The sequence below is a fragment of the Dermochelys coriacea genome, chromosome 1 (genome assembly GCF_009764565.3).
Source record: "Dermochelys coriacea isolate rDerCor1 chromosome 1, rDerCor1.pri.v4, whole genome shotgun sequence".
Lineage (NCBI taxonomy): Eukaryota > Metazoa > Chordata > Testudines > Dermochelyidae > Dermochelys > Dermochelys coriacea.
The window spans coordinates 120,040,902-120,052,974 of NC_050068.2; the positions used below are offsets into that span (position 1 = coordinate 120,040,902).

At 39.8% G+C, this 12,073-nt stretch overlaps 1 protein-coding gene across 4 annotated transcripts in view; it reads right to left on the reverse strand.

Moving 5' to 3' along the window:
• Window positions 1-12,073, reverse strand: part of TMEM131 (transmembrane protein 131) — a 185,955-nt gene that overhangs the window by 71,613 nt on the left and 102,269 nt on the right. For all 4 annotated transcript variants that reach the window (XM_043490813.1, XM_043490874.1, XM_043490845.1 and 1 more), the window contains exons 5-6: window positions 4,678-4,801; window positions 189-305 (exon numbers count right to left, since the gene is read on the reverse strand). In XM_043490813.1, the coding sequence (XP_043346748.1) occupies window positions 189-305; window positions 4,678-4,801 (241 nt within the window). The remainder of the gene's footprint in view (window positions 1-188; window positions 306-4,677; window positions 4,802-12,073) is intronic.

Sequence of the window (12,073 nt, forward strand, 5' to 3'; positions counted from 1 at the left end):
TAGGTATTAATGCTCACACTCAGGCAACAAATTCTGTGGCACTATTCTCCATTTCTTGACACCGCTCTAGATGGCTAAACAACACTTTATACCTGCCACTAAACATAGTCAGAAAAAATATTCACAGGCCTGTATGGTTATCTATTTTAAGAATGCTAAAAAGATTATTCTCCCATTTCTTCTCTTACCTGGTAAGTAAATACCCCATGATTAGAAGTGTTAATAAATAAAGTGTTCTCTACATTCCCAACTACTCTCGCAAGGAAAACTACATCAAAAGATGTGTTCCCTCCTGGAAGAATTTTCTGAAAAATAAAAGCAATGAGAAAATAAGAACATTTAAGAAGGACTATACACCTTTCAAACAAACAGTGCTTCATATTATAGTCAAGAATCCCCTTCCAGTGTACTTCTTGGCAAACTCGACCTAAATTCTCTGGAAAGGATTTTGCAGCTGACTAGAAATTCTGTGGTAGCTTCACATAAAGCAAAGGAGGTTCTAAACAGAGTTAAATGTGAATATGAATAATATAATCAATACATTACACGTTTAGTTTGATATTATAATTAAAATTTACAATACACCCTACATTTTTATGTTTAATATCCTGCAGAAACCTTGTACTGATAACTTATAGCTGCATAATGAATGTTGTTGTGAAGAAACTAGCGATTATGACAGAACTTTTGGACGCATAGAAGGTTGTCAAATGTTGTGCTTTTAGGGGCAGGGATCATTTGTGTTTGTATAGCAACTTAAGGTGCTACCCAAAATAAATAAAAACAAACAGATGAATATTTCTGTTAACGTTATTAGCAGTTATAAAGTTCTGACATTTAATGACATTAAGTTTCAGCATTAACATTCATGGATATGAATGAGGCCATTTACTCCTGTGTTAAAATTACTGTTTCAGACAGTCTTACAACTCAGGCAGATCTCACTTCATTGTTTTACACTCCATTAATGTTTTTAAAGTTTTCTTTGTAACTATACAGGCTAGAAACTCAATTTTATTTTTAAATGCAGCTCAGATCCTGCAATATAGTTCTGGCACAAAGAGAGGACTCTGAAGGAAAGTCAGCAACCACAAAATGGCACAGTAAGTGGGACTATGACTAAAATAGTTAATGTATTTCTAATATCAGTCTTATTTTCTCTTCATTGTAATTTGTTTTTTCAAATCAGTTTAAGATAGCCACAATGAAAGCTATACAGAATGTTCAAAGAATGTTTAGCTGAAACTGCACATTTAAACATTAGCAAAAAATATTAATAAGGAACAAAGCAAGATTTAAGCTATTGTATACAGTACTTCGTTAAAAATAATTAATATATTCATATGGGTTTCTAACAGCTTAATCTAATATGTCACTGAAATTTCTTAAAGATTTTAGTTTGAAAACACAAAGTCAATTTCGTAAGGAGAAAATACTATACATCACCTATTCGTTCTACCTTTATATAGGCAAAGGACGTTGAATGTCAGTGTCCACACAGTTGTATGATACTGCAAACTTCAACCTTAAATCAGGACCTTAAATCCTGATATGAGTATTGAACACTTAGAACCAAAACATTCTGTACCATTAAAGATTACAGTACAGGGCTTGGGCACTGATTATCAAAAGGCACTTTCTGATTATCCAGCTTTGCCACTTTGGTGGTGAAACATCAGTGTATCAACTCTCACCGCCCATCTCTTAACTGAGTTATTAGAATTTTAAAAAGTATCTATGTTCATTATCTTTAAATGGAGAAAAAATAAAATCTATTCCCATTTTTCCTTCTGTCCTCTTCATATCATCCTTCACTTTTAAAAAACAGAAATAAAACATTTGTTTTGAAAAAACTCACATTAAGCATTACATGTGCCAATTTTTTTTTTCATCTTTTTTAGCTTTGTCTGTCCAAACTATGTTAATTCTGCTGTACTGTGATATTTTTATACGTTTTTAAATGGAAGGAATTTCTACAAAATTTAAAGGGGGGGGAGAAATGGTAAACCAATCTTGACAGTGTCCTTTAAATAATAAAAATGAATTGCAATTTCACTGAGTAATGAAAACAAATGAGAAATTTATTTGGCCAGATAAAGACTGAAATTACCTATTTGTAAATTAAAGATAATGCACCATTTTCCTACCACATCCTCAAATAATCTCACTCGTATCCAAAGCTTGATAAGTAAATAATTTCTAAAAATTAATTTTTTCTATACCTTGATTTATTGACTATTCAAATATCATAATCATCAACACTGAGAAAGGACATCTCATGGTTAAGGACCCAAAAGCTGTTATAGTTTTCTGAACACAAGTAGACAGCACACACAGATGCTAGCCCTCTTCAACTTTCTTGGTTCAGAGCCCAATGCCTGTCATCTGCTTCACAACCCTTGGAAAAAACTGCTCTGAGGGGTTAGTAATAAGTACAACTCCCTGTAAATTTGTCATACTCAAGGCAACATATACAATCAGCAGAGCTTTGACATCCATTCTATCAAGAGTATTGTAGATCAGGTTTAAAAGAGGTAGAATGCTTTAACTAAAATGAATCAGATCTTTGGATTTAACTTTACAAAGTATGAAGTGAACACACTAAGGTATTTCTGATCTCAGTGCGACAGTTCAGACCTCGCTGTTCAATTTGGCTTGTATCTGTTATAGCAATATGCTGGCTCTATATGTTTTTTCTATTAATTTTAATTTTCTAAACTGTGTTCAGCTAGGAAACAAATTCCCAATATGAAGTGTTCATTAAACAGGCTAATAGCAGCTGCTTCAAGAAAAATGCTACCTCAAATAGCACAAAGATCCTTAAGGTAAACCGGAAACTTTAGGCTACTTGTTTTTCGGAGGGTTTTTTTTTTAAATGCACAGCATTTCTGTATCCATCTTAAAGGACTCACCTCTTGGACAGGTTCAAAGACTTCTTTTGAAATGGGTGAAAGTATGGATCTGTACCCTTTCAAAATTAAGTGAAGTGAAAGATGCTTCTGAGTACTGTACTGAACATCTAAGCAAATAGGTTAGAACTTTAAAATACAACTGTACTTGTAGACTGATATCTGATTAAAGGATACTGTAATGTATGACTTATAAAAACACCACATGGACTCAGAGAGAGCTTCACTCTGGATTACAAGAGAAGGAATGGGACTAGATACAGTTTGTGATTCAGAGGGTCTGATTATACTCAAAGTGATTTGCATTATTGACAATGTAACAGTGAATCTCCCCCAGCTCCTCCTCAAGTGATATTTAAAGCAGTTTGGCTGCTAGTGTAAATAGGGACAAATTGTCTTCAGCATCTCCACATGGCATGTCCTAGAGGCCTAATATGATATAGGGTCTGTCAGAGTTTAAAACCATTTGACCTATCTACATTACCAGCCAAACTGTATTGACATCAGTTGACAGATCTAGAAGGGACCAGCTGACAACCATTGTCAGCAATAGGCTACTGTCCTAATTTAGACAGACTGGGGGAGGGGGACGGACTGGGGGCTAGGGGGAGCCTCAGACAGCAACTAGCTGACACAGGACTTGCTAAAAGGTAAGACTTAGCTAGTATTCTCTGTAACAAATCTTAGAGCACAGCTGGTACATTTTTCATAACAATCTTAATCTAGTTGTGTCTGCTTATTTACTGTTTCCAATTTTCTCCCTTATGATATGTGCATTTAAAAAATTAAAAAAAACCTACACAACCTTGGAATTGGCTGTAGAAACTATTACCACAAAAAAACCTGCTGACAGCTGCCAAAAGAGTAAACAGACCGACATTAAAAGACAAGGAAGCAGGAATGACCTACTGGGCTTAAGGATCATGTTAAAGGCAGAGGAGTTTCAGTGGCTCCCCCCCAAAAATACTTCAGTCTTAGTTTAATGAGTCCTAAGGATTTCAATGCAGGTTCCTTTCATGGCAAAATTAGTGATGACTTTACTGGAAAGAAATGTTTATAATATAAAGGAATCAAACAATCAGTGGTGCAAGAAGGGTGATACAGTTGGTACACCATACCAGTAAGATATTTATAGCCGGTACGCCGTACCGTAAAGACACAGGAGCAGCAGAACATCGGGCCGCGTCCTCTGGTGCGGCTGTACCACCCCCAGCACTTCCATGCAGCTGCGTCTCCTGGCTGGGATCTGTATAGCAGCCCCACCGGAGGATAGGGCTGGAGATGGTACAGCCGCTCCAGGTCTGAACCGCAGGGCTCTCCCGGGAACCGCAGCAGTGAAAGGAGCAGGGAACCACAACGGTGAAAGGAGCAGATGCCAGCACCTCCCCCAGAGTGGCTGTACTGTCCCTCATCCCAGCCCCATCCCACGCCCTGTCCTCCGGCGGGCTGTTCAGACCCCAGACAGGACTCAGGAGACGCAGCTGCGTGGGGGGCAGTACAGCCACGCTAGAGGAGTTGCCAGCATGGGGCTGTCCAGCAGGCCCATGTTCTGCTCCTTTCACCGCCGCGGTTCCGGAGAGCCCTGCCGTTGTTTTATCAGTCTTGGTAAAGGTCAAAAGGTAAAGATCAAAAGAACTGAAGAATCCATACAGTTTTAGATATCCATAAGAAATTTTGTTTCAAGCAAGAGCTACTCATTACAAAGAGAAACAAGTTTTTACAGTCGTAAGAAAAACAGGATAAAACTTTAAAAAGCAGAGTAACTCACCCTATTTTGAAAGAATGATGCATGAAAATGTGATGTTGTAGCAGATATTGATACTAATATAATAGTTTCTTCTGAACTAGGGTTATGTAGATAAACTTTTTCCATTTTTGGCATCCCAACTGGCCTGTCAAAAGACAAGAGAAAGGATAAAAGTCTATTCAGAATGTTTTTACTGTGTTTTATTAGATAAAATTATTATTAGGTTTCATATCACAGAAGACTGGACAAGAAATACAAATTTAAATAAAGCAGTGAAAAGAATTCACATACGCAAGTCTTCATTAAAAGCATTATGAAGCAATACTTAAGTCTCACCTGGAAATAAGAGAAGCAGCACCTCCTTACAAGCTTGCTCTTGTTCTGTAGTTTAATTATTTATTTTATTTGCTTATACACTTTTCTATGGTGCTCGTATCTGGACACACCCTGAACCAGGGATCGGCAACCTTTCTCACGCAGCCCATCAGGGTAAGCCCCCTGGCGGGCCAGGCCGGTTTGTTTACCTGTCGTGTCCGAAGATTCAGCCAATCACAGCTCCCGCTGGCCGTGGTTCGCCACTCCAGGCCAATAGGGGTTGCAGGAAGCAGCAGCCAGCACATCCCTCGGCCTGTGCCACTTCCCGCAGCCCCCATTGACTTGGGACAGCGAACCGCAACCAGTGGGAGCTGCGATCGGACGAACCTGTGGACACTGCAAGTAAACAAACCGGCCCGGCCTACTAGGGGGCTTACCCTGGCGGGCCGCGTGCAAAAGGTTGCCGATCCCTGCCCTAAACATTAAGAATTTAACTTAAGCAAGTGAAGTAAAGTGGTTTCAGAGTAGCAGCCGTGTTAGTCTGTATTCGCAAAAAGAAAAGGAGTACTGGTGGCACCTTAGAGACTAACAAATTTATTAGAGCATAAGCTTTCGTGAGCTACAGCTCACTTCATCGGATGCATTTGGTGGAAAAAACAGAGGAGAGATTTATATACACACACACACAGAGAACATGAAACAATGGGTTTATCATACACACTGTAAGGAGAGTGATCACTTAAGATAAGCCATCACCAGCAGCGGGGGGGGGGGGGAGGAGGAAAACCTTTCATGGTGACAAGCAAGGTAGGCTAATTCCAGCAGTTAACAAGAATATCAGAGGAACAGTGGGGGGTGGGGTGGGAGGGAGAAATACCATGGGGAAATAGTTTTACTTTGTGTAATGACTCATCCATTCCCAGTCTCTATTCAAGCCTAAATTAATTGTATCCAGTTTGCAAATTAATTCCAATTCAGCAGTCTCTCGTTGGAGTCTGTTTTTGAAGCTTTTTTGTTGAAGTATAGCCACTCTTAGGTCTGTGATCGAGTGACCAGAGAGATTGAAGTGTTTTCCAACTGGTTTTTGAATGTTATAATTCTTGACGTCTGATTTGTGTCCATTCATTCTTTTACGTAGAGACTGTCCAGTTTGGCCAATGTACATGGCAGAGGGGCATTGCTGGCACATGATGGCATATATCACATTGGTAGATGCGCAGGTGAACGAGCCTCTGATAGTGTGGCTGATGTGATTAGGCCCTATGATGGTATCCCCTGAATAGATATGTGGACAGAGTTGGCAACGGGCTTTGTTGCAAGGATAGGTTCCTGGGTTAGTGGTTCTGTTGTGTGGTGTGTGGTTGCTGGTGAGTATTTGCTTCAGATTGGGGGGCTGTTTGTAAGCAAGGACTGGTCTGTCTCCCAAGATCTGTGAGAGTGATGGCTCGTCCTTCAGAATAGGTTGTAGATCCTTGATGATGCGTTGGAGAGGTTTTAGTTGGGGGCTGAAGGTGATGGCTAGTGGCGTTCTGTTGTTTTCTTTGTTGGGCCTGTCCTGTAGTAGGTGACTTCTGGGTACTCTTCTGGCTCTGTCAATCTGTTTCTTCACTTCAGCAGGTGGGTATTGTAGTTGTAGGAATGCATGATAGAGATCTTGTAGGTGTTTGTCTCTGTCTGAGGGGTTGGAGCAAATGCGGTTATATCGTAGCGCTTGGCTGTAGACAATGGATCGAGTGGTATGATCTGGATGAAAGCTAGAGGCATGTAGGTAGTAAAGTGATATCACTGTTTTACAGATAGAAAACTGAGACAAAGCCATCTTTCCTTTCTTTTATAAGTTTGTAATATCAAGCAACTTAAAGAAAAAAGGGAACACACACCACCAATCTGCAACCCTCAAATGCTGAAATTATTATTTTCATTTTATCATCATGAGCAGCCCTATCTGGGTCCTGCATTTCCTACCAGTTTACTATATTTTAGAAGCATACAAATATATACATCACTTTTGATTCAGTATTATAATATAATCTAATATTCTTATTTGAATTTTACATCTCTAGGACAACTTAGCAAAGGTTCTTAAAATAGCCTGATTTAGTTACCTGAAGTGTATCAGTGCAGAAGCTCTAGAGAGCTGTGAGACTACAAAATCCATTCACTTGACAAAAATTATAAACTGCAAGCTTTTCAGTAACAAGTGAGATCAAATCGATAATTTGTTCTACGTAGTTTTTTTACTCACTTTTTATTAAAGCACATGTATACTGACAAAACAAGACATGCTTTGATTTCATGATTGCTTTTCAGACTTCAATGTCTCTGAAGAAATTTGTTTTATACCTCATAATACATACCTTTCACATACACAAACTGCTGAATGGTTTATGTTACCAACAAATTTACTCCAAGTCAGTCAGTCTCTGAACGTTACCCTCAGCTCACGTGTGTACTTGCTCCCTAAAACTATAGTCTGTGTCTATTCAAATAGTGTACACTTTCATTATAGTAGATACCATACAGCAATTCTAGTAAATAGTATTATACAAATCAAAAGGGTTGAAGATTCTGGCAACCTACGTTTTGGTTAGTTACCAGTTTACTTAACTAATGCTAGTGTAATTACGCAATTGTTTCTATAACTTTTCATTTTAGGTTCCAAATGTGAAGCAGGATAATTTTGCTGACTGTCAAACAAGTGATTTACAGATACCTGAGTGGTGATAATCAACTTTCATCACAATTAAATGATCATTTAGGCAACTAGAAGATGCTTCCTGCTTATGAAGTAATAAGGGTATCCTGTGCTAAGCATCCTGAAGCTAAAGGCCAAGGTGTTAACAAGGATATAGTTATTAACAAGTTATTTTTATTCCACTGAAATACTATCTTCTCACTCTGCATTCTGTTTGGCTTTCTAGAAATGCAGCTATATGTAGCACCTTATAACTGAAGTTATGAATCTGGAAGAGAATCTGATGGCATCTGAAACATATAGCTGCTAGAATTGTTTTTAGTGAATATGGAATTTACCCTCTTCTTTAGAGGTAAAGAGGTGGGTAAGTCCCTTGCACTGAGCCATGTTGTACCTGTGGGTAAAGCAAGGGTCCTGGTTATTGGCTCAAAAGTAATTCTCAGAGATTTCCATCTATTCATTGTGGGGCAAGGATAGGTTGTTGAGGAAAGACCTCTACTGAGAACACCTGTGGCTTCTTTTCAATCTATATATAGTTTGGGATTCTTCAAACAAATGCAGACTTGCCTTCTGAAATTTGTAAGATTTCATTTGAATATTAAAAGTTTAGAATGTAATCTCAGCTGTATGAATGTAATTCATGAATGTAATTCCCATTCAGCCTTAACATCTCACCCTTCCATCTCCACTTCTTTGTGGGAAAATTGGAGGATGAGGAAGAATAGAAAGATTTTTTTGTGATTTTTGGATTCTTCATTTAGTTAGTTTCAGGAAAAAAGAGAAATCTAGATCCTCTAACAGGTCTGCTCTGGTTCTAGACAGAGCCTTTATGAATTCGGAGGCTGTCTACAAACTTTGGCAGCTGCTGAAAGCTAGTCTAAAGGAAAGCTTCCTATGAAAAAGACCTAAGCAAAGGAGACTACTCTGACTTCAGTGACATGTGCAATATCCAGTTTGCCCTAAATGGAAAGGTTATCCTTTCATAATTTTGGTCACTTCTCATCTATTAACAGTTCAGCTTTGGACTCTTGCCACAGCTTCACGGAAAGCAAGACTGTGAACAAGACCAAAGCACAAAAAAAGCGTAATCCCTGTTCTGCACTCAAGCATACATAATAGTTGGTCTGAACAATATGGATGAGTTACTTTTCTGACCAAGGTAAGTGAGAGAGAGAAATTGAGATCAGTTGTGTCACTCTAGCAGGGGAAATACTGCAGAAATTAAGGAAGAGATATCACTGCACTGTCAGAGAGTGAGATTCTTAATCTTCAAGTTTTAATTAATGTAACAAGTACAAGTACAAGTATTTTTATAAAGGTATATTTTTGGACCAATCTTTGCAGTGCATCAGCCTCTTTTCAATCGGTTTTCAAAGCTCCACAGATGGAAATACTAAGAGCAGGTCATTATCCAACCACGTGACCCAGAATGAACTGGACAAAAGTTATGGAGCAGGTCCTCAAGGAATCCATTTTGAAGCACTTGGAGGAGAGGAAGGTGTTCACGAACAGTTAACATGGATTCACCAAGGACAATTCATGCCTGACCAACCTGATTGCCTTCTATGATGAGGTAACTGGCTCTGTGATATGAGAAAAGCAGTGAATGTGATATATTTTGACTACAGCAAAGCTTTTGATATGACCTCCCATAGTATTCTTGCCAGCAAGTTAAAAAAGTATGGATTGGATTAATGGACTATAAAGTGGATAGAAAGCTGGCTAGACTTTCGGGCTCAACAGGTAGTGATCAATGGCTTGATGTCTAATTGGAAGCCAGTATCAAGCGGAGTGCCCTAGGGGTCGGTCCCAGGGCCGGTTTTGTTCAACATCTTCATTAATGATCTGGATGATGGGATGGATTGCACCCTCAGCAAGTTTGCGGATGACACTAAGCTGTGGGGGAGAGGTAGATATGCTGGAGGGTAGGGTTAGAGTCCAGAATGACCTAGACAAATTGGAGGACTGGCCCAAAAGAAATCTGATGAGGTTCAACAAGGATAAGTGCAGAGTCCTGCATTTAGGACAGAAGAATCCCATGCACTACTACAGGCTGGGGACAGACTGGCTAAGCGGCAGTTCTGCAGAAAAGGACTTGGGGATTACAGTAGATAAGAAACTGGATATGAGACAACAGTGTGCCCTTGTTTCCAAGAAGGCTAACAGCACATTGGGCTGCATTAGTAGGAGCAATGCCAGCAGATCGAGGGAAGTGATTATTTCCATCTATTTGGCACTGGTGAGACCACATCTGGAGTATTGCATCCAGTTTTGGCCCCCCACTACAGAAAGGATATGGACAAACTGGAGAGAGTCCAGTGGAGGGCAACGAAAATGATTAGGGAGTTGAGGCACATGACTTATAAGGAGAGGCTGAGGGAACTGGGCTTATTTGGTCTGCAGAAGAGAAGAGTGAGGGGGGATTTGATAGCAGCCTTCAATTACCTGAAGAGGGGTTCCAAAGAGGATGGAGCTAGGCTGTTCTCAGTGGTGGCCGATGACAGAAAAAGGAGCAATGGTCTCAAGTTGCAGTGCGTGGGGAGAAGTAGGTTGGATATTAGGAAAAACTATTTCACTAGGAGGGTGGTGAAGCACTGGAATGCATTATGTAGGGAGGTGGTGGAATCTCCATCCGTAGAGGTTTTTAAGGCCCGGCTTGACAAAGCCCTGACTGGGATGATTTAGTTGGGATTGGTCCTGCTTTGAGCAGGGGGTTGGACTAGATGACCTCTTGAGGTCTCTTCCAAACCTAATCTTCTATGATTCTATGACACAAGGCTTTAAATTATTGCATTATTTAACCTGCCAGCATCCCTCATTCTAAGGTAAAATAATTGACCAATACAAAACAGATTGCATCAGCTTAACATATTTAGTTTTGATCTACCAGTAGAACTGTTTTCTAGATTAAGTTTAAACATAAACAAGCAATTTCTTTTAAGTGAAGACAAAGCTGTTCTATACTCTCTTCAGAGTAAAAACTGCCTGCCAATTATTAAAAGCATAGACTCACAAGCATGATAGAACTATTTGCAGTGATAAACAGAAAACAAAACAAAAACTAAAGTTAGTCTTGTAGAATATTAACCTAGGAAGAAAACACTAGGCATGGGTTGAGATGTTGCAGATGCTTTTCAACACAAGTGAGGCAAGGCAATTCCACAGATATATTTTGCCACAGAATGAAGATTTCAGTACCATTTGAAGACTTTCATAGTCTGTTAATCATGATTTAACAAGCTCAATGAATAAGCTGGTAGACTGCTTTTACAAGATGAATTGTAAATTTAGTGCTTGTGAGAAAGACCAGATTGAAAGAAAATGAAAAGAAAGTCCTCTAGTCACATACTGTTAGAGCTACGGTAGCAGTCAAATCCCCTCCCTCTTCTAGGGGTATCACCCTCTACAAGTGAGGTTAATTTAGTACCTTTCTTCTGTTTAACTGGTGGCAATCCAACATGGTCTACATGGAGCCCCAGCGACATAGCAACGCAGTGCTTAAGAGCTAGATATCGGGAGGGGGGAATCCTACACTGGTGAAACAAGCATACTGGATACAATTAGGTTTTTAAAACCTAACTCACTAAGTATCTCAACTGGTAAAATACATGAAATTTCACACTTAAAAAGATCAGGGTTTTCATTTGATACAACAAGTCAGAACCATCTACTTGCTTGCCTGAGTCCAACCTGGCACAGTCTGGTGGGCCGTATTATGAAGCCAGCTATGGCGGTGAGACACTAGACTGATACTAGGCTTGGACTATAACAGGGTTTAAAAGAGAACTGGATAAATTCATGGAGGTTAAGTCCATTAATGGCTATTAGCCAGGATGGGTAAGGAGTGATGACCTCTGTTTGTCAGAGGGTGGAGATGGATGGCAGGAGAGAGATCACTTGATCATTACCTGTTAGGTTCAGTCCCTCTGGGGCACCTGGCATTGGCCACTGTCGGTAGACAGGATACTGGGCTGGATGGACCTTCGGTCTGACCCAGTATTGCCATTCTTGGGTTCTTAAGATACAGGAGGGACTAGCTACCATATGGAAAAATGACACCAGAGAGGATGACACTAGATTTCTGGCCAGGAAGAATTGGTTCTCTTTATTAGGAAAGTCTTATTGAACTCCTGAAAGGCATTACTAGGCATGATAGACTGGTCCTGTTCTGGAAGCTGGGAAAAGGTATCTCAGTGTATGCCATAGAGAGTGCTGAGACTAGGTTAAGGAGCTAGGACATGTTTGGTACATGCCACAGGTACAGTGATGAGAGGAGGGAAAGAAGAACACCCATTGAGATGAATGGGGCAGTTCAGCTTCTCAGAGATAGTATTTCAAGGTGTAATCATCTCCATGGGGTATTTCTCACAGGCATGGTCTCATCTGAATGAGATGAATGGGCCAGTT